This window comes from Salvelinus sp. IW2-2015, linkage group LG34 (assembly GCF_002910315.2).
Source record: "Salvelinus sp. IW2-2015 linkage group LG34, ASM291031v2, whole genome shotgun sequence".
Lineage (NCBI taxonomy): Eukaryota > Metazoa > Chordata > Actinopteri > Salmoniformes > Salmonidae > Salvelinus > Salvelinus sp. IW2-2015.
Window position 1 is genome coordinate 3,327,955 of NC_036873.1, and position 16,555 is coordinate 3,344,509.

Below are 16,555 nucleotides of genomic sequence, written 5' to 3' on the forward strand. Positions count from 1 at the left end.
AAAACAGTGCCCATCAAGTCTGACAATAGAGAATGAATTGTAAGCACCAAAGTGTGTTAAAGTGTGTTTATCAAAATAATATCTGAAAATGTTAATTGTTGAACATAATACTTCTATTTGCAATAGCAATTTATGATATATGCAGTTTATTCCATGTATCAACACTACATGTAGGACGGACATAAGACATTCCCACATACAGTATACACATACAGAGGCATTTTTCAGCTATGATTTTACCACTCAGAATCCAGAATGGATATGACAATGTGGCCAGCACAGGACGTAATACACCCTTACAACAATCTACTTTTTGATCTTCTTGACTTCTTATCTGGTAAACTGCTACTATGTGTCAAGAAAAGAGCCCCAATTAGGGGTTAGTGTACTCCAGTAAAAAAGGGCTGGTTTAGATTAAAAACTATTGCCCTGTGTCCCCGTTCATAGGGGCATGAGAGACTAGTCAGTGGTAGAATTGAGTTGGCACTTTATTGGCCCAAACACCCACAGACCTACAAGGTTGAGGTTACTCATGGACAGTAATTAGTAATTTATATATTTTTTTGCATTGATGCATTGTGTCTTCTAACTGCCCAAGAATAGGATCCAAAGTGTTAGGAAATATTTGTTCCCATAAATACAAAGGAGGATGTATCTCCTCATACCTCTGGCACTTTAGTCAGACAGCCAGACTGTGTAAAAACTTTATGATGGGGCCTGCAACAGAGTTCCCATTGACTAAGCACCACGGAGACCAATCAGGTGAGAATACATACAGATCAAGGGTGCCAATTGAAAGTCAAGGGGTGTGTCTGTGCCTTTTGGATTACTCTCTCTTTACAGAGAACCCCTGTGGTTCAAGTCAAGAGCTACCTTTCCCTTTTCAGTCTGCTCTGTGCATGTCTGAAAGTGACAGAGCCCGCAGCCTAGAGTTTTTCACAGTATGTAAAAAAAAATATGACACTTATGAATGTATGTAAAATGCTAATATGTATTAGATCCAGAACGATGGAATAACTGTAGTCCACTGACTATATAAGGGTAGTCAGTGGACATTCTGAACCTTGTTTGAAGTCAGTAGGTCACATGACCAAGGAGCTATTGACATTTGAAAGTTTGAAAAATTTATGTAAAAACTTGTTAGATGAAAATGGACAAACTAAAGGGTGTGCAATGTGTAGGCCCACTGAGTGTACATTCTGAACCTTGTTTGAAGTCAGTAGGTCATATGACCAAAGAGTTATTGAAATTCAAAAATGTAAATAAATAATTAAAAATAGTGCGAGATGTAAAAAAAAATAAAAAAGGGGTATAGTGCTGTATACATTTTGTGGGTTAGATGGTGGTGCAATTTATTTTCTCCATTTACATTATTTTTGTGACAAAATGTGCAATTCACACTCCGACCTGTGAAAGGCAACAATAACCAACACAGCGTCCAATCTACCGGAAACTCACACGTAGAAGAAGTAAACAGAAAGTGAACAGTGACTAAGAACAATTTCCATTTGAGCGTTTTCATTGTTATTTTGACGTTTATTAACACCCTGGAACTCAATAGATTACTCAGTTAACTGCACAGTACCACATACTTGCAGCGTGTAGTGTTTAATACGCGCTGGCGACTGGACTTGGTTGATAGATGTTATCTAGGTAGCGCTAGCGAACAATGGCTAACTGTATGGTTTTTCACACTCAAATAGCCTCCATCATGGAGGTGCTAGCGAATGCAGCTGTAGCAGAGATCTGTAAACTCGTAGACGACGACTATGCAGTGTTACGTTTGGAAATAACTCAAAGCCAGAAAGAAAACAGGGGATTGCGAAGGAAACTACAGCTACAGGAACTGAAGGTATCACGGGAGCGCGCAGAGAGGACAATGCGAGAGCGCATCCTCACCAGTCGCCCCAGCAGTGTCAAGATCATCGACCGAAACAGAGAAATGTCAAGAGGTACCGTTTGCATAAGTGTGTTGTGAACAACATCAGCGTGCACAACAAAAGTGGAATCCGCATTCAAAATAAAAGTAACCCATTGAAAATGATTCAAACTGATAAAAATAGTGGAATCATGCCACAATAGATAATGCTAAACCAGGTTGTAATGTTGTTTATATAAATTCAACAAAATACTAATTAGTTAATTTGACAAAAGTACAAGTCTGTTGAAATTGTACTGTGGATGTATAGACTACAGAATTAAATTGGGGCATTATTATATTGCAGTGTACATACAGCCTTACCCATGGATCTTGGGTCTATGAAATGAGGTATCAGCCTACTCAGTGACACCCACAGATTACAATTCTGAAGAGTTTGTAGAAATATTTGCGTCGTAGTTCTTATTGTGGAACTGTGGGAAATCACCTCACCTTTCAGCCTATCCCATAAGGTGGCGCACAATTGGCCCAGCGTCATCCGGGTTAGAGTTTGGCCGGGGTAGGCCGTCATTGTAAATAAGAATTTCTTCTTAACTGACTCGCCTAACTTAAATAAAGGTTAAATAAATATTGTGCGTATTTAACATTCACATTGCAATGTACATCCTTACTTATGGATCTTGGGTCCATAAAATGGGGTATTAGCCTACTCAGTGACACCCACAGAACACAATTGTGAATAGTTTAAACAAATATTAGCATTGTGGAACTTTAACTGTGGGAAATCACCTCATTATACAGCCTATTCCTTACCAAGATCATAGGTATAAGGGTGTACATTGCAAAATGCATGTTCAATACAATAGACTGAATAGTGATGTGATTTCCCACAGTTAAAGTAACACAATAAGAGCTACGCCGCTAATATTTGTGTAAACTTTTCCGAATTGTAATCTGTGGTTGTCACTGAGTAGGCTGATACCTATGGATCTTGGGTCCATGAAATGGGATAAGGCTGTACAGTGCATATAAGTAGGCCTCCAATGCAATTATAAAGTCTACATCCACAGTGCGATTTAACATATTTAGTTTTTGTTGCGTTAAACTAAATTGTCTTTTGTTGGATTTATATAACATTCCAACCTTGTTTTGAATGATCTAGTCCAATTGTGGCATGATTCCTCCATTTTTATCCTTTTGCATCAATGGGGGACTTTCAGTTTGAAGGCGAACCATTCCACTATTGTTGCTCATGCTAATGTTGTTCATGACACAGCCTGTCGCCATTCATATATAGCGCACTGCCTCTTCCCTGTTCCCTTCTGCATGTGTTACCTAGAATTGGGTCTTGGTCACTTTTTGGATTGTATGCAATAATTCCCCTGATTACTTAACTATCTTGTGCAAAGACACTATATCATATTCTAACCAGATTCTTGATGTGCTGCATTTCCTATTATTTCCTCAATGAAAACAATGTGATGCAAGTAACAATATATTGATCAATACAAAGCATATCAAAAAGTTATGAAAAGTGTTAGCCTTACATCCTTGCCAATTCTAGACAGTATCAATAGTGTACAATATATCGTTGAGCATTGACAGTGCCTAACCTAACCACCTCTTTTCCCCCAATCACTCTCTCAGGTGAAGGACATCTCACTGGAGGCCACAGGAGTTTTGTGAAGCCAGCGGGACACAATACATGGAGAGATGACCAACCAATCACTGTTGATGAGGGGAGTGGAACCTCAACCCAGCACGTTATTGTGATAGAGGTTAGTGTAACAGTACGTCAAATGTGGCCAGTTCATTTCAGAAAGGCTCCCCTTAGCTATTCACTTGCTTACATGTACATCCTTATTTATCTGCCATAGGGGAGCTTGTGAGACTTCCCTATGACATTGTTATCCAATTCAACTCATGTACCGGTAATAACCTCCTCTCTTCTTGTGTCAGTCTGGAGACGCAGAGGCTGCAGGTCCTGGAGTCAAGCAGGAGAAGTCTGAAGGAGAGGAGGACCCACGGCACAGCAGAGACATCCAGGCTGGAGCGCCCCCTGTAAGCACAGAGGACCCCACCACCGTCCCAGCGCAGCCCAGGACCCGACACAGCATCACGGAGGTCAGTGGAACGCAGAACGCCGTCCTCAAGTCAGAGACCGACACCAAGACTTTAACTGTAACACACAGGCTCTTACACACAGGTTCTGACCACAGATCAGACCCAGAAAGACTTGGGCGGGGGAGGCTGGGCTGTCCTCCTGCTCCCGGTTCTGACTACTTACCGGTATTTCACCAGAGGATGGTTCATTGCCGTGGGGATGGTGATGATGACGCGATAGACACTGGTGGTGATGATCCGTCTTGTTCTTACGCTACGGAGATGGACCCTGGCAACATGCCCTTGGGTTTAGAGACACAGACTGATCTGTCTAGAGGGGGCTGGAACCAGTACAGTAGTAGTGTATACTCTGAAGGGTGCCTAGATGAGAAAGGGAAGGTTATAGTGGTAGATGAGGTGGCTGTGAAAGTAGAGGGCGTCATTCCTTCCACATGGAATGCAGATAGTTCCCTAGGAAACAGACACTCACAAGGCAGAGATTTCTTAGATTACAGGGAAAGCTTAGAGACAAATCCAAATGTTGAGACCCACTCCCCTTCACACGCATTCAGGGATCGCGACCCAGTGTCTACGTCGATGGGGCCTTCCGATTTACACGGCCGTGTCCCTTTTGATCAGGTATTGAACTCAAAGGACCAAAGGGCCAAGGCCCTTGGGGAAGCAACATCAGGCAATAGTAAAGAGAAACGGTTCCTTTGCATGTTCTGTAACAAAGGCTTCAGCTGCTCCCAGAATGTGGAGATCCACCAGAGAGTCCACACGGGAGAGAAACCTTACAGCTGCCCCCAGTGTCACATGCGCTTCGCCCAGTCTGGCAGCCTGAAGAGGCACCAGAGGGTCCACACAGGGGAGAAACCCTACAGCTGCCCCCAGTGTGAGAAGAGGTTCTCCCGCCAACACCTGCTGAAGACGCACCTGAAGGTTCACACGGGAGAGAGGCCGTTCGTCTGTACGCACTGCGGGAAGAGGTTCTCAGAGAGGAGCTACCTCCGGATACACCAGCAGAAAAATCATTCCACTCTATAACATAGAAAGTTTGTTTAGATCAAACCCTACAATAAAGATAGACTCAGCAACATGACTTAGATGCACAAAGTAAACAGCGGTAGTTGGTCAATTTCTGCAACAACTAAGAGCATTGATGCACAAGGCTAAACTTCTCTGATGTTTTGGTCCTGCAGCTACCACCTTGTAGCAGCGTGAAGCGAACCCGTGTACATGTGCAGATACTCTTTGTGACTGTGTGAGACCATCATGCTCATCACAATATCTGTGGTTCTGCTCGTGGCAACCACATAACGAGTCTTCCTTTTAAAGACAAAGGTTCATTTTCATTGTTGTCAGAATAACAGATTTCAGTGTTGAATATTCCTGGGTAGAATATTGCAGTCAGGCATTGTGTGATACACATATAATTACAGTGCCTTCAGAAAGTATTCACGCCACTTTACTTTTTCCACATTTTGTTGTGTTACTGGCCTACACACAATACCCCATAATGTGAAAGTGGAATTATGTTTTAAGACATTTTTACAAATGAATAAAAAATGAAAAGCTGAAATGTCTTGAGTCAATAAGTATTCAACCCCTTTGTTATGGATAGCCTAAATAAGTTCAGGAGTAAAAATGTGTCACATAAGTTGCATAGTGTTTAACATGATTTTTGAATGACTACCTCGTCTCTGTCACACATACAGATAATTGTCAGGTCCCTCAGTCGAGCAGTGAATTTCAAACACAGATTCAACCACAAAGACCAGGAAGGTTTTCCAATGCCTCGCAAAGAAGGGAACATATTGGTAAAATAAAAGCAGGTATTGAATATCCCTTTGAGCGTGAGGAAGTTATTAATTACACTTTGGATGGTGTATCAATACACACAGTCACTAAAAGTATACAGGCATCCTTCCTAACTCAGTTGCCAGAGAGGAAAGAAACCACTCAGCGACTTTACCATGAGGCCAATGGTGACTTTGAAACAGTTACAGAGTTTAATGGCTGTGATAGGAGAAAACTGAGGATGGATGAAAGGCATTGTAGATACTCTACAATACTAACCTAATTGACAGAGTGAAAAGAAGGAAGCCTGTACATACAAATATTCCTAAACATGCATCCTGTTTGCAAATAGGCACTAAAGTAAAACTGCAAGAAATGTGGCTAAGAAATTAACTTTGTCCTGAATACAAAGCGTTATGTTTGGGGCAAATCCAAAACAACCCATAACTGAGTACCACACTACATATTTTCAAGCATGGTGGTGACTGCATCATGTTATGGGTGTGCTTGTCATCGGCAAGGACTCTGAGTTTTTTATCATAAAAAGAAACAGAATAGAGCTAAGCACAGGCAAAATCCTAGAGGAAAACCTGGGTCAGTCTGCTTTCCAACAGACACTGGGAAATGAATTCACCTTGCAGCAGGACAATAACCTTAAACACAAGGCCAAATATACGCTGTCGTTGCATACCAAGACGACATTGAATGTTCCTGAGTGGCCTAGTTACAGTTTTGACTTCAATCTGCTTGAAAATCTATGGCAAGACTTGAAAATGTCTGTCTGTCTAATGATCAACAACCAACTTGACAGAGCATGAAGAGCATGTTTTAAGAATAATGTGCAAATATTGTACAATACAGGTGTGCAAAGCTCTCAGGAACATACCCAGAAAGTCTCACAGCTGTAATCGTTGCCAAAGGTGATTCTAACATGTTTTGACTCGGGTTGAATACTTATCTAATCAAGATATATTCGTGTTTTTTATTTGAAAAAATTCCTGAGACACTTTTAATGAGAAAATGAATACAGTTCATCAAGTACATGCAGATTTGTTGTTGACTTGTGTGTGTGGTTTTCATATGGTGTATTTAAAATGTGTTTCTGTTTAATAAACACAAAATGGGACTTTTTATTCTAAGACTTTCATTGAGACTCTCTTTAGTATACATCACATCTGATGTCACCCTATTCTGCATACACCCACCAGTGCTTTATAACCAATATACACTTACTAAATATACCTACACATACCCACACACTAACAAACACCTACTGTACACGTCATTATAGTTTAGTCAGGTTTGTCTGATGATGACTTTTGACTTATCATAGCTGACTTATTTTTATCCACAACATATTTATGTCCACCATGATGGGTTTAACAACAAGTCATTCTGTAACTACAGTAAAGCACTCAAATGTAGTGGGGATGGGTAAACACCCCATGTTGAAAGTGTTTATGTGTGTACGTGTGTACCTGAGGTGTGTAAATCTGTGTAATCTGTATCACCTGACTCTTCCAGGAGGAGGAGGGTCCAGAGGTGCTGCTAGTGAAGGAGGAGGGGTGTGAGGAGGATCTGGGGAACCCTGAGGAGACCATGGTCATGGAGGACAACCAGACTACACCTCCTCCTGAACCCACAGAGGAACCAGCTGAGCAGCACAGGACCACACACAGTCTCACTGAGGTGAGCCCACTGTGAACTACTGTCTGAATGGTATTAGGTCAGTGCCTGTATCCACAAAGTTTCTCAGAGTAGGAATACTGATCTAGGATCAGTTTAGCCTTTTAGATCATAATGTATAAGATTATATGGAAAGATCCTAGATCAGCACTCCTACTCTGAGATTATTTTGTGATACGGGCCCAGCTATTGATTAATTTTGTCTTAAGTGTGGGACCATGCCTTTAAATGATCTAACCATTTCTATTTATTTTTTATTGAACCTTTATTTAACTAGGGAAGTTAGTTAAGAACAAGTTCTTATTTTACAATGACAGCCTACCCCAGCCAAACCCTCCCCTAACCCGGACGATGCTGGGCCAATTGTGCGCCGCCCTATGGGACTCCTGATCACGGCCAGTTGTGATACAGCCTGGGATCGAACCAGGGTCTGTAGTGACGCCTCTAGCACTGCATCTCAGTGCCTTAGACTGCTACGCCCCTCGGGAACCATTAGAGTGTCAAGTAATCAAATCAACTAACACTTTTGCATAGTACTCATAGCAATCCTTCATTGCCCAATCAGAAGATGTTCCATAGCAGGGTGCTCATATCAGATTTCTTGATCCAACATCCTCTCACTCTGTATCTCTTACAGTCAGTAGACATGGAGGATGGGAAGCCTGATCTGCTGCTGGTCAAAGAGGAGACGATAGAGGACGGACCAGAGAGCATTGATCTGCTGAGTGTACTAAAGATGGGGGAGCAAGGTAAGAGAGAAATACATATAGCCTACATACAGTAATATATCTTAAATGGGAATAGTGATGCACCTGGCTATAGTGTTTTCTTCATTCATAAAATGAAATCAATGTAACTTATGTTTACATACAAAAACACATAATGTCTTAACTTTACCAGGTGATTGACCAGGTAAAGAAACTCCACACGTAGAGTTCTCTCTGTCATGCTTTGTAAACCCTCTTCCTACAGGTGGTTGGCTGGAGGCTAACAGAGGAGACTGGGCAGCCATCATGGATACCCAGACTCAGACGGGTGCAGCCAAGGGCCCAAGGGACAACATCACAGAGCAGGCCAGGACCAGAGGCGACATAGTGGAGGTCAGTGGATGTGACAGCATCCTCAATTCTGGGCTGGGGAACAACACTGTTAACCAGAAACAGACAGTCGAACACAAAACAAAATCCAAACTTAGTCGACAAGACAAGACAGGCTGAGACCAGGGCGAGGTGTAGATTTGGTCTGCGGGGACGTGTCCATATACGGCTGGAGAGAACAGACAGACTCGGCTAGCGATGCTGTTTCATGCTCCTATAGTTGTGATTCAGAGAGACTGATTTTGCCTCAGGTTAACCCCCTAACAGGTGCTGCCTTCAGCCTGCCTTCTATAGGATCTAGCAACTGGAACATGGACCCAGCTACAACACAGACACTCCCTGGCCTTCGTCCTCCTCACACTCTGTTTAACCAGACATCAAACAGTGCCAGTGCCTCAATACTAAATGGCTACACAAGACCATTGACAAATGACAGTAGTAGAGACGCTATCAGTAGATCCGGTGGCAAAGAGAAGCGCTTCCCGTGTTCATTCTGTGGGAAAGCATTCTGTGGGAAAGCATTCAGTTTCCCCAAACAGGTGGAGATCCACCAGAGGATGCACACGGGGGAGAAATAATTTGGCTGCCACCTGTGTGAGAAGAGGTTCTCTTACCAGCACCACCTGAAGAGGCATCTGAAGGTCCACACAGGAGAGAGGCCATTCACCTGTACGCACTGCAGGATGAGGTTCTCAGAGAGGAGCTACCTCTGGTTTTGTCAGCAGAAAATGCACACGGCCCATGTGTAGAGTATAGTGACATGTAATATTAGTTCGCTTTTAGTTAATTCTGTTGGTTTTAGATATACAGTTGAAGTCGGAAGTTTACATACACCTTAGCCAAATACATTTAAACTCAGTTTTCACAATTCCTGACATTTAATCTTAGTACAAATTCCCTGTCTTAGGTCAGTTAGGATCACCACTTTATTTTAAGAAAGTAAAATGTCAGAATAATAGTAGAGAGAATGATTTATTTCAGATGTTATTTCTTTCATCACATTCCCAGTGGGTCAGAAGTTTACATACACTCAATTAGTATTTGGTAGCATTGTGTTTAACTTGGGTCAAACGTTTCGGGTAGCCTTCCACAAGCTTCCCACAATAAGTTGGGTGAATTGTGGCCCATTCCTCCTGACAGAGCTGCTGTAACTGAGTCAGGTTTGTAGGCCTCCTTGCTCGCACACGCTTTTTCAGTTCTGCCCACACATTTTCTATGGGATTGTGGTCAGGGCTTTGTGATGGCCACTCCAATACCTTGACTTTGCTGTCCTTAAGCCATTTTGCCACAACTTTGGAAGTATGCATGGGGTCATTGTCCATTTGGAAGACCCATTTGCGACCAAGCTTTAACTTCCTGACTGATGTCTTGAGATGTTGCTTCAATATATCCACATAATTTTCCTTCCACATGATGCCATCTATTTTGTGAAGTGCACCAGTCCCTCCTGCAGCAAAGCACCCCCACAGCATGATTCTGCCACCCCTGTGCTTCACGGTTGGGATGGTGTTCTTCGGCTTGCAAGCCTCCCCCTTTTTCCTCCAAATGTAATGATGGTCATTATGGCCAAACAGTTCTATTTTTGTTTCATCAGACCAGAGGACATTTCTCCAAAAAGTACGATCTTTGTCCCCATGTGCAGTTGCAAACCGTAGTCTGGCTTTTTTATGGTGGTTTTGGAGCAGTGGCTTCTTCCTTGCTCAGCGGCCTTTCAGGTTATGTCGATATAGGACTTTGTTTTACTGTGGATATAGATACTTTTGTACCTGTTTCCTCCAGCATCTTCACAAGGTCCTTTGCTGTTGTTCTGCGATTGATTTGCACTTTTCGCACCAAAGTACGTTCATCTCTAGGAGACAGAACACGTCTCCTTCCTGAGCGGTATGACGGCTGCGTGGTCCCATGGTGTTTATACTTGCGTACTATTGTTTGTACAGATGAACGTGGTACCTTCAGGCGTTTGGAAATTGCTCCCAAGGATGAACCAGACTTGTAGTTGTGGAGTTCTTGGCTGATTTATTTTGATTTTCCCATGATGTCAAGCAAAGAGGCACTGAGTTTGAAGGTAGTCCTTGAAATACATCCACAGTTACACCTCCAATTGACTCAAATTATGTCAATTAGCCTGTCAGAAACTTCTAAAGAAAAATTACTTGTGTCATGCACAAAGTAGATGTCCTAACCAACTTGCCAAAACTATAGTTAACAAGAAATTTGTGGAGTGGTTGAAAAACAAGTTTTCATGACTCCAACCTAAGTGTATGTAAACTTCCGACTTCAACTGTATATTCTTCACTGATGAAGAGTGACAACTTCGTCCCTTTTTAGGTTGATACTGGTGTTTGAAAGTGAGATAAGGATGGTGCCTTAATTCATGTTTACTTGACAAGAAGTAGTGAAGCTGTATGAAATGTAAATGTTGAACCTTTTCCAAAGTATCTTAACATTAAACCGAGTGCACCAGATTTACAGAAAAGGTCAATTGTTACCATAGTGAGAAAAGTTATTGTACCTGTCACATGTATTGCTTTGTGTAATAAAATTACTCAACTTCATGTTTTGTGATTGTATGATCATTTTCTTTAAATTAAATACAAAATTGACTCTGTGCTGACTGACCTGGTTATTTTTGTATCATTGCAGGGACTGAGTTTCTCTTATTTCAGTCGAACCACAACATTATACTTAATTCTTTAATCAACACACAAGGACATTTTTTATAATAAACTCAATAAACTCCAATGGCTCCATATTGTTAGGTACTTGAATCACAGTGTTAGAGATGGGCTTGACTGTCGTTAACATTTTATTATATCATGTCATGTTTCTATATGTACAGCAAAGAGTTTCTTATATGCTTTTCTGTACAATCTTTGTTTGCAGTCTGCAGTCCATGAAGACCTGCTTATAACCAGTGTTACTGGTGGGAGAGAGTGGACCTCTGAAGCAACTGATCACATACCCTGGCCCAGGACCAGAACCGTGGATCAGGAGCCGTCACTCTTCCTTCCCGAGTCGGAACCAGGACCCAGCCAAGAGGGACAGAGACTCCTCCACCACCACACAGAACACAACCAGTGGACAAGTGGACTGAACAACCTCAGTCCTGGTGGTCATCAGAGAGACAGAGGCTCCACTCAGGGATCCAGTCTGCAGCCCAGATCCTTCTCTTCACAGTCTCAGTGCAGGGATGAAGCCGGGCCTTGGGCTGATAGAGATAGACCCTCCTGTTCCTATGATACAAACACCACAGTATCCATGATGAACAGAGCAGGTTACCCTGAGTTTCAGCCTTCACAGAGAGTGACAGGAGACCCCCCTGGTGGGAGTCTAACAGGAAGTGTGTCTTCTCCTTCAGGGTCACATCTAATGCCTGGTGACTGGGTTCATAGAAGGCCTGGACCTGGGTCTAGTCTTCCCCAGTTACCTCCTGGTTACCCCACCAATACAGACAGGGTCAGGATGGGCATTCACAACAAGAGGTACCTAGCCTATAACACAGAACACAATTCCAACAACACCCAGACAATGGCTAAAGGTCAAGGAAGGAGTTCAAAGATTAACCACCTGAGGGTGGTGGCTCCTGCTTCTACCTCCTCAGGTGTCATTGGGTCACAACGTGGGAGGTCGAGCATTAGGACGGACGCCGACAAGCTGTACATCTGCCCAACGTGTGGGAAGCGCTTTGCTAAAGCAAACTATGTGAAGGAGCACCAGACCATTCACACCAAGGAGAGGCCCTTCAAGTGTAAGCTGTGTTACAAGAGCTTCTCCTTCCTGAGTAACCTTATCAGACATAGGAGTGTCCACAATGGAGAGAAGCCCTTCAGCTGTACCCAGTGTCACATGCGCTTTGCCCATGCTGGCAACCTGAAGAGGCACCAGAAGGTCCACACGGGAGAAAGTCTACAGCTGCCCCCAGTGTGAGAAGAGGTTCTCCCACCAGCACTAGCTGAAGATGCACTTGAAGGTCCACACAGGAGAAAGGCCATTCACCTGTACACACTGCAAGATCTTCTCAGAGAGGAGCTACCTCAGGATACACCAGCAGAAAATGCACACAGCCCATGTATAGAGAATAGTGTATGTAATGTAGTACTAGTTAGTTTGTAGTTCATTCTGTTGGTTTTGGATGCAGTAGGGAACTGGATGAGGTGACATGAGGGAAGAATGATTATGATGAGGTAGAGTAGATGATATGGTGATGTTTGGTGTGAAGGTGTCTGTAAAAATGCTTTCCTGATGAAGAGTGAAACTGGCCCTTTAGGTTGATACTTGTGTTTTATAGTGAGGAAATGATAGTGCCTTAATTCATGTTTACTTACTTTTATTTACATTTTAGTCATTTAGAAGACGCTCTTAACCAGAGCGACTTACAGGAGCAATTAGGGTTAAGTGCCTTGATCAAGGTCTCATCAACAGATTTCTCACCTAGTCGGCATGGAGACTTGAACCAGTGACTTTTGGTTCTTAACTGCTAGGCTACCTGCCAGCTACTTGACATATAGTAGGGAAGATATGGACCAAACCTGTTTTTGCGTGGATTCCGAGGCGCAGTTAGCTTTTAACAGCTAGGAAACACAGCTAACCAAACAACAGTGCTAGGTGGCTGTACTACAAAAACACCGGTCGTTGTCGTGGGAAAGACGCATTGTTAAAAACTTTTTGTAAACAACTGGTTGCAGTAAAGAGCCAACCTGGATACTAAGGAGATCCTGAGGGAAATCGACGAGTATCAACAGCTTTACGCTATGGAGGAACAACATACTCCATCATGGAAAGATCCGGCTATCTCACAAAAGAACCCCCCCCCCAAAAAAGACACATTAATCTACAGACAGACGATTTACTTACCGTTTAAGTAGAGGCTAGTGCTCTGGCTGGAATCCATGCACTAGAGGCTAGTGCTCTGGCTGGAATCCATGCACTAGAGGCTAGTGCTCTGGCTGGAATCCATGCAACACTGGAACAGTTGTGTGAGGAAGTAGCAGGGCTGAGGGGGGAGTTTAGCCAGAGTAAAATTCTCATGCTCCAAGGAGAGAACAATACACTCACAGCCAAGGTAAAAATCCACAATTCCAACATGGATTGTCAACTTAGGGAAAACAGAGTGATGAGGGAGTCGCTACTCGATATACAAAGTCGTAGCATGCGTGAAAATTTTATATTTTCTCGGAATCCTAAGGATGCATCCAATAATCCAGAGGGCGTGATCAGAGACTTCATGCAATCCACCTTGAAACTTCCTCTAGAGACTGTAAACAAGGTGTCTTTCCACCGAGTACAGAGACTTGGAGCTCAGAGTGACAAGACCAAGGGTCCCCGACCGATCATCGCAAAATGTGAACACTACCAACAAAAGGAGCTGATCAAAAGCAGGGGAAGGGAGCTTAAAGGGACCAAATTCAGTCTTATTGACCAATTTCCATGGGAGATAAACGAACGTCGCAAGAGACTGTATCCTGTACAGAGGCAACAGAGGGAGATGGCTAAGTGTGCCTTTCTCATTGTGGACAAACTCTTTATAGATGGACAGCTATTCCGAGACAGCTCCATAACACCATGGCTGTACTAAATTCTACAGGGTTACGAAAAAAAGAAAGTATGGGAACTGTAAAAATATCTGAACACTATGAAGTGGATATGAACACACGTACTCAATTACATGCTCGCTTACACATACGGACTTATACATACATACTTGATCTCGCTCTCTTCTCTCACTCTTCTCTTTTCTCCCACTCTCCCTCTATTGTCGAACTGTTCTATAATTTAATGCTTCTTGTTTGTCTATGTCTTTGTCTACATGTTTACAACAAGCAAGGGGAAGATATCAGAATAGGGACATTGGGGAATAATAACATATTGTACGGGATACATTTGTACTGTAGTGAAGCCGTCTATAGTAATGTAAGGTCTCTTTCAAAATCATTTGAAACGTCAATTGCTATGGAAATGCTGGGATGTGTTTTTCAATGATGTTAAAGGTAATTATGATACAATATGGATTACAATTATCATCATGAATATTGTTAGGTTCTAATTCTCAGAGTAAAAAACTCAATGGACATTTATGAAAGCTTAACCAAGTTTATTCTGCTCAAAGGGTCAATACAGCTGCATTCAGACAAAAACATTTTCCACCACCACAAGTATATATACTCCAATTTAGGCACTCCCCCCTTCTCACCAATCCTTACATATTTTATTGTTAGACAGGAAGACAAAGTGATAGGATAACAAACCATTGTTTCTCCCTTCAGGGAATCTGACCTGACCTCAACCCCCTTGACACCTTATCCAAAGATCTCTACCCGTCTCCCCTAACACATTCCAAAGCCATCTGGCTCCTACAGATGACCATTAACTTCTGATGTAAAAATCAGTCTCTTTCAATCCTTAGATACTATACTTCTGAGTATAACAATGTTCCAAGTTTAACCCAGAATCTAACAATATTAAGGCTATACGCACTACATGTTACACACATAGACAACCATGCAAATTGGCAGGGTTATGTATTTGGACATCACACATTATAGTCTTAATCTTATACAGACATTGTACACACTCTCACTAAATCACATCAAATATTATACACATCAACCTACGATTTACTACACACATAATATCTTGTCTCAATTTTCTAACATCTGTGGCATTGGCTCACAGGCAAACAGGCAACTGAATAAAACACATTTCTAGAACCTATTTCTTGAATTCTAAATATCAGACCTGAAAGCTCTAATTTTGACCGTCATAATACCTCTGATGGCAGTAACTTTACAAGCACTAATTATGGTCAATTTAGACTGAGTATAGTATCTAGTTATGGTAAGGGGTGAAATAAGTATAGCCAGTTATAATTGTAACGGTTTAGCAGATAATAAAAAAAATATCAGTCTTTACATGGCTAAAAAAAAGGAATATAACATATACTGTTTACAGGAAACTCACTCTACATCCTTAGATGAAGTTGCGTGGAAAAAGGAATGTGGTGGTGAAATAATTTTCGGTCATGGACAAAGGAACTCAAAAGGTGTGATGATATTAATTAACAAAAACTTCGATCTGAATGTGCAAATAGTCAGTAATGATTCTCAAGGAAGCTGGATCTTTTTGAATATGAAAGTGGACGAAAAAGAGATTTGGCTCATTAATCTATATAGTCCAAATCAGGATGATCCATACTTCTTCGAAACTATTTATACCAATTTATTGAACTTACAGGCAACAAATGATCAGATCATTATGGTGGGAGACTATAACACAGTGTTAAGTACCTCAATGGACCGTAAAGGAAATCACTCTACAAACTATCATCACCGTGCCCTTAAAGAAATTACAAATATTATGGACACATTAGAAATGGTGGATATTTGGAGACTAAAAAACCCTGACCTAGTGAGATATACATGGAGGAGACTTAATCAAGCTAGTCGTCTAGACTACTTTCTTGTCTCTTTCACTCTTGCATCAAAGGTTAAAAAAGTTTTTAACAGGAGACAGAATGCGATTGGATCATCATCTAATTGGCCTTCACATAACTCTTATAGAATTTCCACGTGGACGGGGACAAAATCATTTAGAACTGAATTTTTCCAGTATAATGTTGGTTCAGCAAATCCCCTTATTGTTTGGGATACCTTTAGATGTACCTTCAGAGGTCATTCAATTCAATATTCATCAATAATAAAAAGGCAGTTTCTGGCTAAAGAGACAGGACTAACAAGGGAAATACTTGAACTAATAGTACAGGTAGATAGCAATAAAAACGATACTACAGAGATACAAAATAAGTTAAGAGAAAAAACAAAAAGATCTAGAAGGACTTATTCAAGAACGATCTAATGTAATCTATTACAAAAATAAGGAGTTAAACAAGGGTGTTCACTGTCACCATATCTATTCGTTATGGCCATCGAAATGCTAGCTATTAAAATCAGACACAATAACAACATTAGGAGGATCAGAAATCCAAGGCTTAAAA

At 41.8% G+C, this 16,555-nt stretch overlaps 1 protein-coding gene across 1 annotated transcript; it reads left to right on the plus strand.

Moving 5' to 3' along the window:
* The first annotated feature begins 1,430 nt into the window (after window positions 1-1,430).
* On the plus strand, window positions 1,431-15,987 carry LOC139023651 (uncharacterized). The gene is made up of 7 exons (XM_070437171.1): window positions 1,431-1,952; window positions 3,527-3,657; window positions 3,839-4,003; window positions 7,307-7,471; window positions 8,106-8,217; window positions 8,441-8,568; window positions 11,449-15,987. The coding sequence occupies exons 1-7, from the start codon at window positions 1,670-1,672 to the stop codon at window positions 12,490-12,492; spliced, it is 2,028 nt and encodes a 675-aa protein (XP_070293272.1). The 5' UTR covers window positions 1,431-1,669; the 3' UTR covers window positions 12,493-15,987.
* The last annotated feature ends 568 nt before the right edge of the window (window positions 15,988-16,555 follow it).